The sequence below is a fragment of the Diabrotica undecimpunctata genome, chromosome 3 (genome assembly GCF_040954645.1).
Source record: "Diabrotica undecimpunctata isolate CICGRU chromosome 3, icDiaUnde3, whole genome shotgun sequence".
NCBI classification, from domain to species: domain Eukaryota; kingdom Metazoa; phylum Arthropoda; class Insecta; order Coleoptera; family Chrysomelidae; genus Diabrotica; species Diabrotica undecimpunctata.
The window spans coordinates 19,422,009-19,446,518 of NC_092805.1; the positions used below are offsets into that span (position 1 = coordinate 19,422,009).

The following is a 24,510-nucleotide window of genomic DNA, read 5'->3' on the forward strand; positions in this document are numbered from 1 at the left end:
CGCTCCACTCAGATCAAGTCACGATCAAACTATTCTTCTGGAGAATCGCCGCGATCAAAAGAGCGGGACGGAACGTGAGCGTTGTGTTTACTGTGAATAGCACGATTTAAGATGCGTGTAAGAATACTTGACCGAACCTTGAGCTGAGCGTGAGCGGAGCGTGACCTGAGCTATAATGTGAATCGGCCTTAACTCCACTAAGATTTTCACCACTTTGAATAAAGTTATCTATACAAGCGCTGATGCTTCTATTCCCGAAAACGTACCTTTTATTCCTAAAAATAGACAAAAATCGATTTAGTGGGATGACGAATGTGCCACATAACCTGACCAAGCAAGACAAAATGCGCACCTAGATGAGTAAATCTCTACATGGGCGACATTTCGCATTAAGAAGAATGCGCTTCTATATGCGAAACTATATAAAACCTCATCCATTATGAATAAGTTTTTCGAATATAAAAAAAGAAGCTACAACTAAAAATTGTGTAAATAGAAAGCCAGAAGCACATGATTTAATATTTTTCCAGTTTTATTTCTAGCTACTTATCAACTCAAATATAGAAGATAGTGAACAAATTAAACAACAAAAACACTAGATACTGAGTTCATCAGCAGCAGCCCATAAACACGAACCTGTGATCTTAAACACAGATTTTAGCAAAAAATGAAACAGATCAAAATTGTATAAAATATAATTCTGTTCCCTCTTTCATTATTTTCCCCCTTAACTTGGAAAATATCAACCGCAAGCAAAAATTTACACAAAAGAGATTGTAGGAAATCACATTTGCAAACATTTTAGTTCTTGCCATTTTTGTCGAAAAGTTGAAAATGGCGGATATATTGAGCAAAATGGTTCTTCTTTAAATTCAAGATGGTGGCTAACACAACGGTTGGATTCAGTTCAAACCTTGTTGCGTACCCTTAAAGGTTAGAACAATAAAATGTGGGGTAGCTCGCCATGCAAGGTCAAATACCATTCCGACTGGACTAATGGTAGAAAAAATATGTAATAAATAAATATAGCAACTTTTGTCACTTTTTAACTTTTCATTTTTTGTTTTAATATTTTAGGGCCAGTTCTGCATAGTGTTTATACACAACAGCCAATTGTTTTTCGTAGACTGTGGATATCCAAGATGGACAGCATTTGTGACAATGCCCAATGCAGTATTTTTCTACTTTTTATTTTCACATTTTTATAAACAGGCATATGGTTCTAGTAAACAATCTAAGAAATCTGTTAAAAATACTTTGAAGATTGAAACTAATAATAATGTGCCGCAAAAAGAAATTAAAGAAGATTAAAAGTAAGTGCTAAGATGATTGGTTTTAAAAATCTGCAATTTCTACACATCACCGTAATAACTAGAAGTATACTTAAAATCGCAGTTTTTTTTTAATAATTAACTATAAATTATCTATTACATCTACTTCTGTAGTACATCTTCTTGTTTTTTACGCGACAGAGATTGGCAATTATCATGACTATTCTGATCTTAGATGCGGCTGCTCTGAATCTGAATAGTTCGATTAATGTGCATATTTTATGTACTATCCCCTTACGTTACACAGCCATGAGCTTATTCTCCTTTCTATACCTCTTCTGTCCTAAATCTTCCCTTGTATAATCAATTAAAGTATGTCGTATCTCTTACCACGCATGACTTGCCCCAGTTATTGCAGTTTTCGTGTTTTAATATGTACATTATTAGACAGCGGAATATATGCAACACATTATCAAAATATGCACAAATTAAAAATACTAAAAAAAAACAAAATATTAAATATAAATATTTAAGTTCAATACATGTTGCGTTCTGCACATACGATGACCTCAATATAACAATTTTGGTCATCCTGAAGGGGGAGAGAAGATATTTTGTTCAATCTAGAACTCGCTGGTTTCCCCCTTTCGGATTGGGTATGTATATTCAAATAAAGAAAAGAAATGAAAACCAGTGGACTGTATAAAACTCTATTTTAAAAAGAGGTGAAATTAAACATAAATATACATAACCCAATATACAATTATAAATAAAGAAGGATATAAACTTAAAAGAAGAGGAATATATGTAGTACAAACTTACACACAAAAAGAGAACCGAAACAAAACTGTCGATTGTATATATACCACGTTATAGATAGAAATAATATACAAAAAATAAAAAATATGAATATATATGTCATATAAAAACAAATTATTAAACTCAATGCAAAAGTATACTCATAATACACATTATGAGTTAATATTAGGTAATAAAATACACAACACTGTGATATATATACAAAAAGAATAGTGAAATTATTATAATATGAAAAATATACAAATCTACATAAAGGTAATGAAATGTTCTCAATCAAGTTCAATCGCGATCGCGGCACAACTGATAAAAAGTTCGAAGCAAATATGACATCTATATACCAAGTAAACGTACTTGATATACGCAGCAACAAAATTATGGTGTATTGTAGCTTACCCCATAAATCACAGCACCAACCGCTATTACCAACGACGTCTTCATCGACGTACACCAGGAACCACAAAATTCATGCAACTTTTCTGCATCAAACCGACTTCCTCGGTCAAAGGACCGATGCAAAGTGTCTTAAGGTACTCTTAACCCAAACGCACACACATGTGTGTGGTTTGAGAGATAAAACTCGACTCTGATTGTGTAGATGCATCGCTTATCTCGAATACACATCTGTGTCATTTTGCAGATTGCCCGTCTCGTAGCATGTAGTTTTTAACCCAGATGCACCCTTGTACATGAAATCTTGATATACGGGGAGAATCAAAACTGCCAGAAAAGTCTTAATATTTAATAAATGTTTATTAACAGAGGTAAACTATAGTTTACCTCTAAAATTCTGATATACAGCACATAAAAAACTCATTGTCTCCTAGTAAGAAATGTAGTCCTTTTGAAATCCTCTCCTTTTATTTTAAATTAAATGTTTGTTTCGTCCCCCGTTTTTTAAAGTGTTTTCTGTGTGTTTCTGTGTGTGTAAAAGTGTCTTAATTTAATTTTAACATAAAAATCTCTGGACTTTGCAGTAATTTGCCAGATATTTCAACAACTTTATCAAAGAAATTTTGATAACTACATGATTATACAATTGCACACCCACACAATCTGTACATCCATTCCTATTCATTGTCTTACAACTGTCACCTTCCAGAACAAAACATAAAATCTCAATAAATAACACACATTTCATAAATATATCTCTAGAATAAACTTAAATAACTTTAAAGAAATTAATGGTATAGAACATTACTTTCATAAAACAAACAATACATTCCACCTATCTCTACTTCATTGGATAAAATCTGTCTCCTCAAGAACTTCCCAGTTTACCGTTAAACAATTACAATAGTTAACCTGAATTCTCCAATCAACAATCCAAGATAGTTTGAACCATGTTCTTTCAACCATCAATTAATAGAGTACCGGCATCATTTTAACTTTGTATCGTGACCTGATGATGCTTTGCATATTATAGAAAGCGAAACCGGTCGTCCGATTAGTTAAATTAAATTGATTGTGAGTAAGTCTAACTTATTATTTCTTTCACCTTTTTAACACATTTTTATTACATCAAAGATATGTCGGATATTTTTTGCAATAGGTAGGTTTGGTTAATAACTTGACACTTAAGGATACACTTTTCAACTAAAAAGTCTTTATAGATTTGCACACGTAAAGGTGCTTTCCAGTACTGGTGCTCCAGTCTCTGATCACTGAAGTAACAATAAATTCTTTATTTTATGATTCGTAAGATAAACCAAATTATATCTTTGATATTATATGGTGATGCCACAGTGCAATACTGTTAGTCCAAAATCAAATTTTTATTTTTTTTTAGGTTCATCTGAGGAAGATTGCAATGCTTGATTCGATTATGGTTATAGTGTCTACCAAAATCAAACAATTATTACTTTAAGAGCAATACTTCGATCTCACAGTTTTCAAATTAGTTTATCCAAACAAAAAATATATACCTCTACTAAAAACGAAAAATAAAAACTTTATTATATGTGAAATTTATGGTCAGAAACAACTATCAAAATAAGGTGGTCAAAGAGACAATGTAATATCGACTTGCGATATCAAATCGCTGAATGCCAACATGTTAATAAAGATTTTATTTTTCGTGATAACACGCAAACGCGTTTTTACACGAAATTTAAATAGATTTAGGAATATTTACTAAAACTGTAGGTCATTGAAAAACAACATTTTTGTTTAAGAACTGAAATTGGCATACTCTGTGTGATGAGTAACAAACTTTTTTCCATTATTTACTAGTGTAGTATTTTTGTGTTGTGTTTAATTATTTGGCGGTTCTAAGTCTTATTAAACGATACAAATTCAACAGTTGTTTTCATTCCCTTATAATTTTTAATGATTTGTAATTACAACAGGAGAGAAAGTAAATGTTTAGGTTATTGTCGTTTAAAGACTGTACTTAATAAACGACAAGTGCAATGAAGGTTTATGCGTTATTCGAAGATATTGGCCGTATTTATGCTCATGTATTATATTGGATATTCCCTACTATCAGAAGAAAAATTTATCGAAATGGAAAGTGAATTGAATAAGAGCGATTGGGGCCATGGACATATTTATAATACAAATAAACTGACTGCTGCCATACAGTCGCGTTCTCCCAGTGCGATAGAGGCAACTGCAGTTGTTAGGAGGATAGTTGATTGTTGTTTTTGGAAAATGATAGCGACTAGGTCAAAAAACTTGTCTACTTCTTTACAAAATCCCCTAGCTCTGGCAAAAGATGTACCCATAGGTTTACGGACTGAAAGATTCGGGTTCCTTTTAATAAAGGCGTAAAACTAGTCTTTGCCAGCAGACTCATCTTTAAATGGGTAAGAGATGTTATTACGAACTGTCAGTTGGTAGACAAGACTTCTATCTATATCTTTTTGTGGGCCAATAGACCATGGGTCTATTCTTCCTCTCCTTTATATATATATATATATATATATATATATATATATATATATATATATATATATATATATATATATATATATATATATATATATATATATATATATATAGTGAGAATATCATGCAAACAGTTTTAGACTACTTGGATGTAAGAATAGCAGTGGAAGGGCATAAAATTTATAACCTAAGATACGCAAACACCTTGACATTAGCTGCATCTTAGTAAACAGTTAATTCCGGAACTCAAGAACGTAAGTCAATAATACGGACTTATAATAAATGCAAACATTTCCCGCAGGCTTCCAGGCTACAAAAAGGTCTCTCAAAGCTCTCAAATGAAGAAAGATGGAAGCAAAGCTACCAACCTTTGTGAAAATGCTGAGCTCCTGATAAAAACACACTTCCCCAGTTTTAGCGCCTCAACAGCACCAAACTAGATGGAAGAAACAATCATACCCTTACTGAACGACTGGCATCTCGCCAGAACTATGATTACAACAGGGAATATGACCCATATTGTGCTTCACCCCTTTCAAGTCACGAGGGCCTGATGACATATATCTAGCCCTACTACGGTGGGGACTGGATATCCTTCTGCAGCACCTTGTGGGAAAATTCAGAGCCTCTTTATATCTGCTATGCGAGAGGTACATAAGGGACGAAGTTCTGGTTCATAACCCACTTGACCCGAATCAGCCTGCATATACTTCAGGAAGATCTACCGATTCTGCGCTGCATCTAGTGAGAAGAATTAGAAGATCGCTGGATAATAAAGAATCTACCTTAGGTATATTCATAAACATTGAGGGATCGTTTGATAAAACCACATTCCCAATCATCACCCAACAGCTCAATGTCAGGAATGTTAGGATTCACTATGCTCTCTACTAGAGCAATAAGCATAAATGGGGTGCTATCACCAGTCCTCTGGAACATAGTTCTAGACACCCTGGTTGACCAAATCAGCAGCAACGGGTTCTACACAATAGCCTATGCAGACGATATTGCTCTCAGCAGGTAAGTTTGGGAACATACTTTGTGAGAGATTACAAGTGGTTCTCCGACTAATAGAAGCAGGGTGCAAGAAACACTCACTTCTATGAATCCTCGGAAGACAGAGATGGTCTTCTTCACCAGAAAAAGAAGAATCACGGGCTAAGTATTCCCAAGGATGCTAAACTACAGTGTAAACTTTTCTGACGAGGTGAAATACCTTGTCTACACTGCTATCATTAGGCCAATGCTAACTTACGGAACTATTGCTTGGGTACCAAAAGTGCTACAGGTGACAGTGAATAAAAAACTAAACCATATTTAGCGGATGGTTTGCATAAAGATTGTTTGTTCCATGAAAATCACGCCTTTAGACATATATTATGTCAAAGGGGTGGCACTGGTGATAATGATGTGACGACGCTCAGCAGGTGCAAACTTTGATGAGACAATGGGACAATTGAGAACTCGTTTTTGGCAGCGTGAGCTGAATACGCTAGTCCTGCTACAGGCAGGCTACAACTCAATTAGACCAAAGTTTGTCTTTGACAAACCCTACAACATCGAAACAAGACAGTATAGGGAGACAAACGTGGCAAATGCGTATTGCGTATACACCGATGACTCCAAAATGGAAGAAGGCTCAGGAAGACGGCTAGTTCAGACAGAACTGATTGGTATCTGCATAACTGCAGAAGAGATAACCCAAAATGGTATACCCGGGAAAACTATAATAATCTTCACAGATAGCAGACAAGCGCTACTATCCTTGAATAGACCACGGGACACATGAGGGTTAGTAATGGAGTGTCATGAGTTACTAACTCAAGCTTCGGATGGTAATACCACCATGCTAAGGTGGGTTAAAGGACAAAATAGGAATACAGTCAACCGCATTGCTGATCAATTGGCTAGGAAGACGACAGGCCCAAGACTTTAGGACCTGAGGATCTTTTGGTTGGTCAACTACAGCAATCGCAAAAATTGTCAAATGTCACTCCTATACGTCAACCTTAAAAAGATGGGAAGAAAGGCAAGACTTGCCAGGGTAACACTAAGTAACCTTGAAGAGTCAGCATCAAAGAAGTACTTGGGAATGACCAAAAAAAAACCTACGCTTGACAGTTGATTTTTTAAATGGTCATTGTTAACCCCGGAGTTATCGTCAATACGATAGTACAGTCGAGTGCGGCGAGTCTTGGCCCACACCTGTCCACTTAAAGGAGATGCTCACTGGTGATTTATCCAACTTCCTAGAAATGGCAGGATGGACAATGAGCTAAGGACGAAAGCTTCCTGTGAGGATGCATAATGGGTCAATTGCGGCCTAAATGCTGTGGAACTTAACTCGCCCTCCCTACTCTACAGATACACATACAGATAATAAATACAAACAAAGCAAAAGTTAATGATAATTAACTGAGCTGAAAATAATCAAGCATAAGTCACAAGCATAGCGGGATAAGAAGTAGTGAGAAATTTTAACTACCTAGGATCGATAATAACAACAATAATGACAGGTGTGAAAGATGATAGAAGACACCGACATAACTGAAGCCACGAAACTTTGCCTTACATGTGCACTAATATGACTAACATGTGCTCTTTTAACATATGACTCTGAAATGTTAATTATCAAGAAAACTTACGCAAACAAAAGAAACTCCTTTGAGATGCGAGTATACAGGAGGATAATACAAATTTCATGGACAGCACATCGTGCAAATGAATCTGTGTTTCAAGAACTATGTATTCACAGTAGACTCATTAGAAAAATAAACAGAAGTGTTCTGATGTACATTGATCATATATCGCTAGAAGGAAAGACTGATCGCCGAAGACAGAAAATCAAGAGGCAGATCTCCTTTACGCTGGTCTGATCAAATTAAAAAATTCACAAGACCCTCCCTTCCGAAAGCATCTCACAAAACTCAAAATAGAGTTGAATGGTCAATCACAATCAATCAAACATCATAACGGCAACATATTCTTGCGTTGGATAACGGACTGAGGAGGAGGACATATCATCATCATCAGTGGTGCTACAGCTCTATAAAATAGCCTCGACCTTCTCAAGTCTATTACGCCAGTCAGTTCTATCCATTGCCAACTGTTGCCAGTTTGCTGGGCCTATTTGTCTACCATCCTCATCTACACCATCCATCCATCTGAGTTTTGGTCTACCCCTACTTCTACTTCCCATAGGTTGTGACATAAGGATTCTTCTAGGAGGGTTGTTCTGCTGTGATCTTGCCAGATGTCCTGCCCATCTTAGTCTTCCTATTTTTATAAAGGATACTACGTCCTTACCACTAAATATATTTTTATATCTGTGATATATCTCGTAGTTGTACCTCTTTCTCCAAACACCATTTTCACAGATGCCACCAAATATTCTTCTCAGGATCCTTCGTTCAAATATAAGCAGGAGATTTTCATCTGCCTTGGAAATGGTCCATGTCTCCGACCCATATGTCAACACTGGTTGTATAAGGGTTTTGTATATGGTTATTTTTGTTTTTTGGCTTAAGTTTCTGCTTCTCATATGTCTACTCAGTCCAAAATAGCATTTGTTTGCAAGGATTATTCTTCGCTTGATTTCTTCCGTCATGACGTTCTCCTTGGTGATCAGGGAGCCTAAGTATGTGAATTTGTCCACCACTTCAAAGGTAGAATTATCAACCGTGAATTGGTAGCCGATGTTTCTGGCTCTATTGTTGGGTGTTGATGCCATTATCTTAGTTTTATCTTCATTTACTTGCAGGCCCATATTTTTTGAGGCGTTTGACAAGGTGGTATACATTTCTTCTAGCTTGCGTGTTGTGCGGACAACTAGATCAACATCATCTGCATATGCCAAAATTTGGGATCATTTATTAAAAATGTTTCCTCTGCTGTCTATTTGGGCATCCCTGGCCGCCTTTTCCAAAGCTATGTTGAAAAGGAGACACGCCAGCGCATCTCCCTGTCGCAGCCCAACATGCGTTTCAAATGCCTGTGATTGTTCGCCCTGTATTTCGACAACCTTTGCAAACAACTTTACGCATTGTAGCCTTAACCAATCTTATCAGTTTATCGGGGATGTGGAATTCATCCATGGCTTCATACAATTTATTTCTTAGGGCACTATCATAGGCCAATTTAAAATCTACGAAAAGATGGTATGTGTCGATATTGAATTCATTGGTTTTTTCCAGTATTTGCCTTAGCACAAAGATCTGGTCTGTTGTTGATCGACCAGGCCTAAAACCACTTGGATATTCGCCAAGAAGCTCCTCTGAATATTCACTCAGGCGACCATATAAAATACTCGAAAATATTTTGTATGCTGTATTAAGGAGGGTTATTCCCCTATAGTTTCTACATTCTAATTCATCGCCTTTTTTGTGTAGCGAGCGAACGATCCCAATACACCACTCTTCTGGGATTTATTCCTCATTCCAGGCTCTCAGTATGATTTTATATATATGATTAGTCAGAGTAGCACCTCCACATTTAATAAGTTCCGCGGGTATACCATCACTTCCTGGAGATTTTTTTTAGGTGTTTTATTGCATCCCGTACTTCCTGAATTGATGGAGGCTCCAATGGTGTATTGTTTTTTGCTCCTGGAGGTGGTTGATTTGGATCTTCTACTTCGATAGTAAGCAGTTCTTTATAGTGTTTCACCCACCTTTTCAATACTTCTTCTTTTGTATTGAGTATATGCCCCTCCTTATCCTTACATAGTCCGATCCTTGTTTTAAATTCTTTTCTTGCTTTATTTAGATTTTTATAGAATTTTCTTGTTTGATTTTCCTTTTTTAATGCCTCAAGTTCTTCCAATATAGGAGAAATATAGAGGAGGAGGACATATAATGACATAAAATTAAGTAAATGGTTAGAATAAAAACAAAAGTCATGTAATTTCGTAAAGTTTGATTTAATTTTCACCTCGCATATAAAGTATAATACAACTTCCAATTATATATAAAACATATATTGGAACATACAAACATTCTATTTTTATAAATTTTTAAAACAATAAATATGCATATTCGAATGGTAACAGATACATACAGGATGTAAACAATATTTAAATTGCAATAAAGAATTACATACATATATCTAACAAGAGCGTTCTGCAAAATTTAAGGCTCTGTATAAAAGTAATCCTGTACATTTATGTTCAAAACTTTTTCCCTGGATGTAGATTAAAATTTTCGGTTTGGCAGGTTACAAAACTGTATACCTACAATTCAATTTTTTAACAATGTAACAAATGTTCACAAATGTAAATTTTATTATATTTCAGAAATATTAAACTTTTAGAAATTATCACTTAACAAAAGTTAACAGTTATGTCCTATATACATTATTATATAAACATTATAAACAATTTTTAACATTTCGTAAATTCTCTAAAATTTATTTAAATAAACTACTGCAAGATTGGTCCCTCAAGACAGGTACTAAAAACAATATTTTTTAAAGTATTGTTTTGTTTGCAATAACGGAAAAAAGAATAAAAGTCAAAGTATTGTGATACCTATATTAACAGATTTCTATTAAAATAATTCGCAACATTGTCCATTTTACAAGTTGTCATAAACGTTTAATAACGTATATAAATATTCGAGATCCAAAAAAGAAATAATTTATGAACGGAAATTAAAATGTCCGAAGCAGTTTCATGTATCAGGAATTAGGTACAAAAACTGAACCAGCGGAATGGCGAAATGAATCTCCAAGTAATGAGAAGCCATGTTCTACAAGAAACATCGAAGCAATTAACTCAGCATAGAAATAGTGTGACGCATTTAGAAAATCTTTAACAGGTGTTATGAATGAACTTCATCAAAAACTAAACCACTAAATAATTACAGTCAAACGTGGAAAAGAAGAGAATAATACAGAAGGATAGAAAATGTAAACAAAGAAAAGAATAACTTAGCATACGAAAATTAATGTACTTTTCAATTCATTATATTTTGACAACGACAATAGAAACTCATTATTTACCTCTTTTGGATTAATCCACTTTACAGTTTCAAGCTCCGGAAATTTTAAAATCCTGATTGTAAAAAAGTTCTCCTTGCTCCAGTCATTTCGTTTTCATGCTCTCGGGAACAGAGCAAACATTCTTCTGTTACTTTCTCAATAGTACGTTTTTGGTGAACTACAATGGCATTCAAAGTTTGTATATATGACGTAGTAGACGAGTTGGTCTATAATTTGTTAAGACAGGTGAAAACAGATAGAGAAGGTGTTTAAAGAAACATATTTCCACATAGATACAAAAACAATTGAATCTAGAGAGACCATAACAAGAGATGAAGTGACTTTTGAAGTGATGGCAGTATATTTTCATCGTTATAGTAAGTGAATTTACAGAAAGCATTTTTGTTAACCCAAATACCAGAAAACTCATGAATGAGGGTAAAAAGTATAAAATTGTGAAAACTTATTTTCACAATTTCTCAAGAACATATTTCTCGAGAACAGTTTGATAAAAGACTGAGAAGAGAAAGAAAAGATAAGACTAGTTTATAAGAGGTGTGTAGAATGGAATAGGCTCAGAGGATGCAATGAAAATAATAATTGTGTCTGCCATAGCTCTGTCGAAAAATTTTACAGATAAAGAGTAGATAAGAAGAAAAAAAGGTAAAAAATTTGGAGAAAGAAGAAGAAAATCATAAATCACCTGACTAAACAAGAAAAATGCGCACCTGGATGAGTAAACCTCTGCATAAGCGACATCTGAATAAGAGCAGCTAAGAATATGTCGACAATACAGCATCGAACTATTGGTTGACATAAGGAAAGATGATTCCCGAGACTGAGGGCTTTCTACTTGCCATTTAGGATCAGGTTATTAAAACTAAAAATTACCTGAAATATATTGTTAAATATTCTCAAGTCCAAAATGACAAATGCCGATATGGATGCCAAGCCACGAAACCACCCAACATCTTACCAGGCATTTATCGGAACTGATTATAAGGAACGCAATGACTCAGTAAGAAAAATTATCCACCAAGAACTAGCTGACAAACTGGGACTTCTTCAAACAGATCATCTTCCTTATTATCAATACGTCCCTGATAAAATGCTTGAAAATGACAACTGCAAGCTATACTGGGATCGCACTGTGCTCACAGATCAACCAGTGGCACATAATAGACAGGATCTCATACTAGTTAATAAACTTACTAGGCAAGCAACAGTTATTGATGTGGCGATACCCAACAAAAATAATTTACGTGTTAAATACAACGAAAAGATCGCCAAGTACAGAGATCTAGAAATACAAATCAGAAGACAATGGAGAATGGAAAGTACTCAGACAGTACCTATTATTCTACCTACTACTGGTGGTATTCTCAAAAACCTCCTACAGAACATACAACAACTGAGTCTAAATCAACAACATCTCTATAAGGCCATGCAGAAAGCTGTACTCTTCGCGACGCGACGTCCAGATGTGTACGAAAATTTTTGGGAGATACTCCAGCGTACCAAGTCACCTATGGCTCGATAACATGGAAAGAGTCCCACCAGAGCTCAATTGTTTGATACCGTAGGTATCTAGGATAAGTGAATTTTCCCCTCAGATGGAGTGTGAGCCGTATTACTAAATCTGGATAATAAATGAAAATTAATAAAAATGAATTCTAGAAAAGCGCCTGGATTCGATCTGGTAACAGGAGAAATATTGAAAGAGCTTACAAAGAAAGCTGCAGTAAAAATTACTCATTTGATAAATGCAGCATTTACACTTAAGCATGTACCGATTTACTGGAATGTTGCGGAAGTTATGATGATCGCAAAGCCAAGTAAACTGCAAAATTAAGTTTCATCACAAATACCTCGATCTCTGTTACCTATTCTATCGAAACTATTTGGAAAACTATAACTGAAAATATTAAAACCAATAATAGATAAAGGGAACCTCATATTCCCAGTTTGGTTTCAGAGAAAGTCTTTCAGAATTACGCAGAATGGGAACTAACCTGGAATGAAAGAAATCAAAGCGGGGATACCGCAAGGTAGCTTACTGGGACTGCTACTCTACCTATTATATACTAATGATATTCCAGACCTTGAAGGAGATTTAATCGGCACTTTCGCTGACTATCAAACTATTCTATCAGTTGGAGAATACCATGAAGAAGCTGCAAAAAAACTGCGAAAACCATGAAGATCTGCCAGTAAAAACAACATTGAAGTAATACAGAGGTTTCAGAATAGGGCAATAAGGGTTCCATGATACATAAAAATAGCTACATCCACCGAGATTTGAAGATAAAAACAGTACAACAAAAAATTGCGAAATGTGCCAACAGACATGAAAAATGTCTACAATGTCTCGAAACATAAATAAAAAGAAGGCTTAAGAGGACAAAACTTCAAAGGCTTTGAGTGAGTGAAGTGAAAATATTTAGTGTAAAATCAGAACATTGTGAGGGCTTAATATACCTTTGTAAAGTGTGAATATTATAAGATTAGATACGAATAAGATAAGATAAGTTGTAAAGCCAGTCAAGAAAGAAAGAAAGAAAGTGAAAATAAGTACGTATAGAAACATTACTTAATGAAAATATAGTTCTTAAAATGACAACTGTAACAATTTAGGTTAGAGTAAAACTGCTCATTGATCTTCTTGATCAGATTGTAATAAAACGTACCCTTAGTTTGTTGGTATAATAAAAAAAAATTAAAAACCAGAGTGTTCTCCCGAACATCCTTTATTCGAACAAAAATCGATGCAAACAGTGAGTTAATCCTCTCTATCTTACGCTACTTTCATTCAATCTACTATTAAATTTCTAAGTAGATCAGAATCACGAATTTAATGTCATATTTTATTGCAAGGTCAGTATTACTTATCCTGGTTTCCTTTCAAGACTCACTTTTTGTAGCTTTGTCATAAAATTAGTAGTGTGCATTTAATAGACCTATTATGATTAATAGCCGTGATTTTAATTTAAATTTTACTGGTTTTTAATACACTATATCCCATATTCATTCATTGTTTCCGTTAGCGTTGTAAAGTAATAAAAATAACATTAGGTATTTCTCAAAAACACCTGTTTTTAGTGTAACTAATAAAATTTTTAATTTGCCTATAGCATTTTCTTCTGGGCTGTACTGTATTGCTTTTACTACTTCCTCGATACGTACACTTTCCAATTTAGTAAAAGGAGATGCTTATTTGTGTCACAAATACCTATTTATGTATATTATAACCGTCAAGATGAATATGATGGAAATTTTGTTGATTACTTGCATATTGTAAATCAAAAAATATGATCTGGGTAATGCCAAATCTTGCCTATATCGGAAAATTGATTTCAGATTTCGATAAGTAATATTATTTATCACACAATACATAATTTGTTGTGCAGAATTATCTACTAGATTTTTAATAAATACATAAACATTTTTTTGTTAAAAAAGTTGTTAAGAAAACAAATAGAGTATCTTAAAAACAAATTTAAAAGTAGAGAAAGAAAACAATAAATAAAATAAATCAATAGACAAATTAGAAAATAAAAAGAAGGTACATTAATATACGTAGAGTTGTTGAAAGTATTGTTAATGAAGAGATAAAAAGAAGATAGAATAATAGAAGTATAAGAATCAAAGTGTAGGTGAAAGCTTTATTAGAACCAAATCCTGTTATTCTCTCTGGTGACCTCTTTTCTTTATTTTTCCCGCTTTTTGTAAGGTTTTTTCTATGTTTATTTGATCCTTCTTTCTGGTATATCTCTTAGTTTCTCCTTGTTAAGTCTTAGTGTTCATTCTTATTATGGTCACTAGGAGCATAATATCATTCATTGTACTATTTCCTCTATATTCAGGTTCAGTTCAGTTGCTCTTTTTGATATAACGAAGTATTATAAAGTGTTTAAAGCCTGATCATGGTAAAGGGTGTCTTCATGCTTCTCGTGGTCGCAAATTCTGTGAGGTAAGCACGACCAGAGTGGAAGAATAGGACTTCATACTTACCTCTGCATATCAGGTAACAACCAGGTTCCATTTCAATGAGTAAATGGTTTAAGTATCTGTTAAAACTAGGACTCGAACCAAATAAGCTCGAAAGCAGGCAACAAAACGTGAAAGTGTGTAACATCCAGAACGTTTATTATAAACCGGCTACTTTACAAATTGAATTGAATTTGACCTAAATTAAAACAGAATAGGAACCAAATAGACACTTATCCCGAATATAAACCAAATAGGGACCGAATAATAAATGCATAGCAACAGGCCATTTAGGAATTACGACAAGCGTTTGCCAAATAGAGCGAAAATATTACTGGCTTAAGATGCTTTAACAAATAGCCCAACATGTTAGGAACGGTAGAAAATTCTTTCAGTATAACCTGTCGCAGGTAGAACCAACAGAAAAAATACAACCATCCACTGAAGAGAAACCTTGTCATACTGTCTCAATTGATTTGGTGGGACCATTCTCAAGATCTACCGAGGGAAGTATCTTCTTGACAGTCATCCAAGATCCGTTTACGAAATAGCTTATCACTTAAACGAAAACAGTTTTTGGGAAAAAAATGTATACTACATTTTTTTTTCAAAGAGAATGGAGTACACGATGGTACCACCGCCAGCGTTTGTCTCAAGCTTGCCATTTGTCTGCATGCTTTCACTCCCACCGATAATCTACCACTATCATCGAAACCGACAGAGGTTTAAAATAACGTCCAATGCAATAGAAAATTAAGAACCGCAGAACTACTCTTGTAAAAACTTCAACCTGGGCCTTTGGGTATTGATTAAAGGCCGTACCGCTTCGGAGCTTCGAACCAAAGGACTCATCTGCTACGAATTCCACCCCGAGCCTTTGAGTATTGATCAAAGGTCAACTGCTTCGTGAGTTCAAGCTGGAGTATTGATCTAGTAAGAGATCCTAACCTCAGTCTTAGAATATTGATCAACCGATTAAATTGTCGGTGAATAAGTATTGATTGGTCGCTTTTTTGTTCCTTGTTCGTATCAGCACACAAGTTAAACATGTTAATATCTCAGACAAAGACCCAGTTAGTATTAAGACCCAGTTGAATTAATAATGATTTACGAACACATGATAGAAAAAGTCATAAATTTCAACTACCTTGGAATATATGTATCATATATGATAGCTATACTGTAAACAAAGTAAAAAGATAAGTCAACAAGACAACCAGAAAATCGGGATAATTAAGTGACATCATATGGTGGAATAAATATATGAGCACAGGGAGCAAAATCTGGATATATAAAGCATGTGTAAGCCCAGTATTGTCAAACGCAACGAAAACAAGAGCTAAAATGCCACTAAGGTACGATTCCGACAATGACTGCAGACAGTAGACAGCAACTGCAGACGGTAGTTGTAGTTGCCGGCGGGCAGCAGCTGCTGTAAAAAACCGACAATTGATTACGAAATCAACACTAGCTACTTCAGTTACGTGGCGATATAAAACAGTTGAGGTTGGGTTTCACATAAAAAAAATATGGATTACGAAATGCTGCAAGTTTTACTGCAAGAAAAAGATGATGACGATTTATTATTGTATTATTGCTTTAGGACAAATCCTACACAACCATTGTACTTAACTAGACTGGAAGAAGGCTCTTATGAAACATTGATCAGAAGATTTTATTCAATTTTTGGGCGATCTCCTTCCAAACATTACCTTTAAGATGTGAATTTTTATAATTCGAATTTTTGCAGTCGAGAAAACAGGAATATTTAGACACTAGATTAATAAAATAATCACTTTCTTCGTTTGTCAATATTGCCATGTCGTCCAACGTCACGACGGCACTAACGGCAGTATTGTATTTGTTCAAGTGTGTCGTCTGCCGTCGGACGTCATAGCAACTGACGTTATGCCGGACAGCAGTTGCAAGTTAGATGACGCAAATTAGACGGCAGACAGCAATTGCCTTCTGCAGTTGCTGTCTGCCATCTACAGTCGTTGTCCGAATCGTATTATTATACAAAAAGATTGATGCGAACTAAAAAATGACAGTGTTAACAACTATAAAAGACCTCCGAAAATGTGGTATAACAGCTGAACATCAATGTCACAAGAGTTAGTATGACAGAATAGACCATGTCCTACAAGCAGAAGAAGAAAAAGAAGTAGTAGTAGACGTTTATTATGAAATCAATTCTTTTATATCTTTGGGCTTTCATTTTAGTTTTATAGTGACATATTTTCTTTATATTTTAAGAATAACTATAATTTAGGTCTAATAAAATATTATCTAGTAAAATGATCCTCGTTGAAGAAGTTCATGTCCACTGACACGAAAAATTCTGCTGACTAATTGGAAAACGTAATTAAGTCTATAGTAAAATTGACGACAGTGGTTATTCACATTAGAAATATTTTTTTGATATTATTGATGACGTGTTTCAAATTTTTTGAAATTACAAAACAATTAAAAAACAATTCACAGTTATTGAACTGTTTACTTCAAATATGTGATCTCTATATACAACAACAACTAATAAAATTCATTAGGTATTTCTAACACGTTTATTCAGGATAAAAAGTTCATTTAAACATTGAAAACTACTTAAAATAACCGATTTAAATTATTTAATTTAATATTCATTAACTTTAATTTTCTATTGTCGTTTCTGGTTTTAGTATCATAAAGAATATGTTAGCAGCTTCTCTACACCAATAACTAACAAAATCTTTTATGTCTATCCCTTTTTGTGGTTTCTGTAGCGTATGTTGAATAAATATATCTTGTGACTACGGCCTACGGCACCTCAGACTCTGAACAAATTCTCGTTGTTATTGAATAGAAAAATTCTAGTGCTTGGTCTGATTCGAACCCACGTCTCACAGAATGAAATTTCGTACATTTTTCACATGAGGTCCCGATGAAGATTTCACATGAGGCCTCAAATTAGCTGTCAATTAAGTTTCACAGAACGAAATATTGCGCTGGCAGTGTTGCCATATCCTTATTATGTATATGTTATGTACTTCAAATACAAAGAGAGAAAGCTTTTAAAAAGTACATTTTTATTATAAAAAATAATATTATTTTATGGATTCTGCAATTTTATGATTTACATAAAATACGAATGAATTATTAATTGTTTCTTTTAATATTAATTGCATTTAATTATTAGAATTTTTTTTGGCAATTGCCCTTTTATAGGTTAGCAGATAGATTTGACAATACACTAAGAACAATGAAACCACCAGTTGCCAGATTGCAATAAGTGTCTTCTACGTGCTACCTGGAACGAGACAGGGAGCCTCCTTGCCGATGAATAGAGTGTGGATGTGTATGAATGGAGAATAAATGAATAAAGGTAGTGCTTCGGCGGAAGTGATGCCGGCCTTACAGCGGCCATTCCGCTTCCGGATCGCTGGATGACAGAGGAGGGTCTGGTTTAGCAGGTAGGCGTTCGGCGTAGACTCGGCGACGAGAGGGCATATGTTTCATTTGTAATGTAAATTTCACACTACCAAACACCAATATTTCGTTCTGCCAAACTCATTTGAAGCTATCTCAAATGTGAAAAATGTCCGAGATTACCGCATAGCTGCTGCGATCAATCATAGACTATCTGGAAAACATAGACTATAAAGGATTAGGGAACCTTAATGGCAAGATAACGAATATCATGGATTCAAAGAATGTCAAACGTGGAAGTAACTAGAAGGATAGGAAATGAGGCGGAAATAATATTAACTATCAAAAGACGAAAACTTGAGTACTTAGGACATGGATCAAGATTTTGTTAGGGCAAAAATACGTATTATTACAACTTATTATGCAAGGCAAAATCCGAGGAAAGCGAAATGTGGGAAGACGAAGAATATCCTGGCTTAAGAACTTAAGGGAATGGTTTGAATGCAGTAGTGCAGAACTTTTTAGATAGGTAGTCAACAGAGTCCGCATAGCCATGATGATTTCCAACCTTCTATAGAAGATGGAACTTAAAGAAAAAGAAAAATGGCAAGATAAGAGTTACCAATAAATACAGTGCACCGTCAGCAAAATATTGCAATGCACAACTCGCAACAAAAACTATTACTTCACTTCGTTCAGTTATATCTTGTTTTCCGGTATTGCAATTTGAGCAAAAGATATATCAGTTTCTGCACAAGTTTTCATTATTTTCTTAGTAAATATTTATTATATGTATCATACATACTTACTATGTACAATGCATAATACAGTGTGTATTTACATAGAATATGGTAAAACACTATAGAAAAATAATACAGAATTGACACAATTCTTAAGTTTTATACCAACATTAGGTCAAAGCTGTATCATGCGTCTTATTTTGATTTAAATAAGAACGCTCTGTAATATTCGTAATATACAACAAAAAATAAATAATCAAATACTAATCTACTGTGCTTTCACTTTTTCTGTAGCTGGTTGGATGACCGATGCAGGTCCGACTTCGATGGGATTCTTAGGTTTTGCGTTGTACGCCTTCCTGTAGAAATCGCTGAAGAGATATAAGAAGATCACTACGTTGCCGACGAAGAAGAAGGTTAGCGCCTTGGGAAGTTTGCAATCGATGGCGATGATGAAGACTAGGTATGCCAACATTATGCAGAATTGGGTCTGGAAAATGAACATCATTAAGTAAAAAATATTGTTAATTATATTCAAATATTCAGATAATAGTCAAATGTTTTACTAGGTATACCAAGTTGGTCTTCTTATACTGTATCGTAATTTGTAAAGCTTGAAATTAGTTGTTAAATTGAAATAAATTTACAAAAATTTTAACTATTAATGACTAAAAAATGGTTTTAAGAACCATATATAGAACTTTTTCTACAACTTTCATTTTAATTTCTATATCAATTGGAAGTACCGGTTATGTAAGCATGATAGTATGATAGAATTTCGTTGGCCAATTTATATTGGGCATTTTATTGAGTGCTAAAGAATTCCGCGTTACACGTTTAACTCATTTTATTTTGTAAAACAGTATAGCTTGCTAACTTGTATAAAGTGTAACAAAAAAATCTTAAGAAAAGATCTTTTATAGTGTAAATTGTACCAAAAGGAGCGAAAATATCTGTAGCAGAAGATAAAGCAGAAGCATATAAAAATGGATAATATGAACTTAATACAGACACGGCAAAAGCAAAAGGTTTTAATTAGAATTGATATATCCAAGACGGAAATAATAAAATAACGAAAATATCAACTCCACCTCTGCTAAGTGCTGGGTGGTTTGAGTAGGTCAGCAACTACCAGTGCCGGTGTCAAGCCCGAATAAAGGAGGAGGGTTGGACGACGACGGGCTAGTAACCTATCCCCAAAAAAAAAACCCAATTAGTACGAAACCTGCAAACAAGTCTCGGAATGGACTCTTTTGGGACTTGGAACGTTGGAACTTCTAATAGATCTGGAGTGTCGAACGCCATACTGAGTGAATTGAAAAGATACTAAATTAGTTTCGCAGTAATTCAGGAAAAAAGTTAGCCAGGGAAGGGTATCCAGGATACTATAGCACACTACCTTGTTAAGTGGTTTAGATACAAGAAATAAGTAATTTGAAAATAGTAGTCCGCTAAGAAAACTAAAACAATAGTAGTCAGCAAAGAATCAACCAGATGTAAAATAGAAATTGATGGCATCAGTATTGAACAAGTAATGGAAGTAAAATGCCTTGAAATTACACTGTTTAACTATGGAGACCTGAAAAAAGAAGTGAGAGATCAAGTCCAAAACTGACAGGATATCTTAGTAACACTATATGACGAAAAAGACACATTAACACTGAAATAAAGTCAAGAATTTATAAAGCCAATTTAAGATCAATAATGACATATACCTCAGAAACAAGACCCAACACAGCCACAACGCAAAGGCTACTAGGAACGGCAGAGATGAGAGTACTTAAAATAATTACAGGAAATACGCTGAGAGATCGAAAGAGAAGTGAAGAAAATGTAACGTACAGTGTATAAATGAATGGACACAAAATAAAAAAAGAAAATGCAATCATCACATAAGCAGAATGGAGGAGACCCGTGTCGTCAAAATAGCAAGAGATCAGTCACCAATCGGTAGAAGAACGACCGCGCAAAAGATGGAGTGACAACCTTCCATAGAGGTATTAATCCGCGAATAAACATGCAGAATTGCTTATAAAGAGGAAGAAAAAGTCAATGAATGAATTTGTAGAATAGAAACAAAGACCCCAGTTTTTCAACTTTTCCATAATACGTTCGTTATGCCCAATGAATGAACAGAATGAGGAGACCAAAGTAGCTTTTTACCAACTACTAGAGCGAACATATAAACTGACAACAAAAACGAATTAAAATAGTCATAGGTGACACATATATGTAAAGTTAGGAATTAAAAAATATTACATCAAAATAACTGAGAAGAATAATCTACATAGAAATACGAATGGTCATCAGTTCTCTCATATTTCCCCACAAAATCATACATATAGGCACCTTTTTATATCTTCAACGAGAAGAAGGATAATCTGCATACAGACACCTGTGACTCACCCCGGTAGTATTGGGTTTTTAATACCTTGACGAAATTCTGCCAGGACAAGATGCCAAGATAGACCTTTAACACTTCGTCCCGTCACTACTCCAAGAATGTCAGCGTGCAACTAAAATCCTCTCTTCTGTTACTTCAGACGTCAGGATGGAAGAGTTAAATAGATTAAGTTAAATGCTCGGCTATCACCCGATTTCTATTCTTCCTCCCACTGTGAGTTCCCTGTGAGCAGCTCCCTAATAAATTTGTAGATATTTGTCCACCACCACTCATCCCGCATCATTTTCACCTCAATTTCATTAACGGAACCAAATATTCACACAGTTACACTCTCTTTAAAACCTATCTCTTTTGTCAGCCCAATGCTCACGCTCCAACATCGTGTGTCTTAGTATGTTCCACCCACCACGACTATGAATCCTGGACCTTTCAACTGCCAGCACATGTAAGGGAACACAGCAGATGATCACCAACAGAGCAGTAGCTGACACAGTCCTGTAGGCACATAAAAGCACCTGGATATCTCCTGGAGATGTAAACTAAATAGACCACGTCTTGATAGAAAAGCGTTTATTTGACAGTATTTGTGTTAAATAATACATAAATAAGGGAACAAGTATATAGAAAAACTGATGGAGGATAAAGAATTTATTAATTCTTAGTGTATTTGTGTTGGTTATTGAGTAAATGTATTTAGTGAAGTGAAAATTAAAACGAATGATTCTAGTGATATACATATAGTAAAATAATATTTGAAATAACCAATGCACTAAGATACATTCTATCCAAAATTTTTATTTGGCAGAATCCTCAAGACGTTTAAGTGTTAGGGTAAATGAGTATGAATCATAGGGTAGAATCATATTCATTATATGCTAAAGCCCGAAGCATTTGCTCTAATGAACATGCATTTCAGAAAGAAAATCCTTCTAACCAAGTAGCCCAATCTGGTTAAAAAAAAAGGTCGAAACATTTTCTTCAGTCGAAGCTTCAGATATCGCAGATATCTGATTTAATTATGCATTTAACTTCTGAGATAGTTTAAGTCTTAAAAAATTCTATTAAATTTGCTAAATGTGTCCAGCATAGAGCAAGTTCAATAGTTTAAATATTTAGCTTCAGGGATAAAAAAATTAAATAATTTTAAAATATTTGACCGATCGGGGGGAAATTTCGCACAAACTTATGTATCAATGACATTTTATTTTGTTAATAAAAAAATTAATAAAATTTATAAATTAGTGCAAAAAAATTGCTTTTTTGCAAATATCTCCGTAAATTATTTATCAATTTTAATTTAAAAAACGAGAAAATCAAGATATTCTTGATATAAAAAATGATATAAATATTGTTTATGTAAAATATAAGGGAAAAAATTTATAGACAAAAAATCAAATTGTGACCTTAAATTATTGTTTAAAAAAAACGCAAGGTAAAAATTCGAGTACTTTTTCATCTATTCGTTATTTAGTAACCCCCAGCCTTAGTAAAGCTTCACATATCTGTGAAAAATTTTGCCGTGAAATCGATGATTTTTGCATAACCAGACTGGGCTAAAGGTTTTGCAGTTGTTTAAAATTACTCTTTTGTCGAATATTGATGGTTTAATTCGCCATTTCCTCACAATATATAGCTGTATTTTGTCCAGAACTAATTTATGATCACTGTTTATCCTAGTAAGCTAATCTTGATCTCAAATAGGTGAATATAAAAAAACTACATTGAAAAAACGGTATTATTAGCCGTAAATAGAAAGAAAAATAATCAAAACAGACGAGGGCTCAAGATACGAGCTCAAAATAGAAGCATAGAATAAAATAAAAACAGAAGCCTACGCAATAAAGTAATTCTCATTAGTTTAAAGTAAAACTTATTAGTCATGCTTTTGTTTAAAAATATCCTGTTCTCATTTCTAACTGGTCATATCACTCCATGGTGTACTCTCACAATATTTATAATATCTTCTTTTATTGTTACTATATTACATTGTATATAATTCTAAGCAGCTTTAATTAAAGCAACACAAAACCGGTAAAATACTTTTTTGTCTTATTTCTTTTAATTACGCGAAAGTTTTGAAATCTTTATAGATTATAAAGTATTTACTGTTTCTGCCATACAGTTTAAAAATGTTTATAAACACTGCTTAAATTAAGTGCAGTTAAACTAACCATATCAACTAAAATTCATATGATTTCTATTTAAAATTAAGATTTTAATAAACTCACCAATTGGATCCAGGTCATGTACTTCTTCCACCAGAGGTACTTCTGATATTTGGGTCCAAGTGCTGCGATGAAGTAGTAAAAGTACATTACAACATGTACAAGCGAATTTAGAAATCCGATAACAAGACCTTGCTCACCTAAAATAATTGTTAGTTCATTATTAGCTGATTACTGAAGCACACAGAATTAGATTAATAGTTTTATTGCACAGGATGTGTTGTCGAATGAGAAAGTGCTCCATGCGTAACTACAGGAGTGGCGTAGCCCACGAATAAGGTATAATATAATAAGTAATAAGTTGATATTAATCACAAAAAGTATCGCATAATTTATAAAACAGAGAAAAGTTTAAAAGCAATTTTTAATTTTCAGCAGAATGTTATAATACTTGTCAATGGTCTACTTTAGGTGTCGTTACAAACTCATAACATTTCAAAACTAAAGCGTTATAAGTTTTTTTGTCGAAAGAGAAAGTTAACAAAACGTTAATAATAGAGAATATTTATTTTACATATTTGTGTTGGAGAATTTCATCTGTGCACTGTGTGCTTGATTTTTCAATTAGAAGATGCATTCTTATTTGTTTGAATTAACAGTTTTTTGTAGGGGATTCCTGACAGCTGATCGGTGTATAAGAGGGGCTCTGGAAGAAAGTATCGTACCTTTTGTTCCAATTATTGGATAATTTCGTACTTATGCAAGACAATGCTTGCCTGCATATTGCTATAATAACAATGCAATATCTTCAAGAGGTTGGCCAGCAGTCAGCCCAGACCTAAACTCAATTAAGCATG

General features: G+C 34.1%; 2 protein-coding genes across 8 annotated transcripts in view; one reads left to right on the forward strand and one right to left on the reverse strand.

The window, feature by feature from the left end:
* Window positions 1-4,386, forward strand: part of sit (ELOVL fatty acid elongase stuck in traffic) — a 138,227-nt gene extending 133,841 nt beyond the window's left edge. For all 7 annotated transcript variants that reach the window (XM_072525397.1, XM_072525398.1, XM_072525395.1 and 4 more), the window contains 2 exons: window positions 1,078-1,313; window positions 3,877-4,386. In XM_072525397.1, the coding sequence (XP_072381498.1) occupies window positions 1,078-1,311 (234 nt within the window). In that variant the 3' untranslated portion in view covers window positions 1,312-1,313; window positions 3,877-4,386. The remainder of the gene's footprint in view (window positions 1-1,077; window positions 1,314-3,876) is intronic.
* A 5,489-nt stretch (window positions 4,387-9,875) lies between these two features.
* Window positions 9,876-24,510, reverse strand: part of bond (elongation of very long chain fatty acid james bond protein) — an 82,975-nt gene continuing 68,340 nt past the window's right edge. The window contains exons 5-6 of the mRNA XM_072525402.1: window positions 23,717-23,853; window positions 9,876-19,574 (exon numbers count right to left, since the gene is read on the reverse strand). Coding sequence (XP_072381503.1) covers window positions 19,353-19,574; window positions 23,717-23,853 — 359 coding nt within the window. The 3' untranslated portion in view covers window positions 9,876-19,352. The remainder of the gene's footprint in view (window positions 19,575-23,716; window positions 23,854-24,510) is intronic.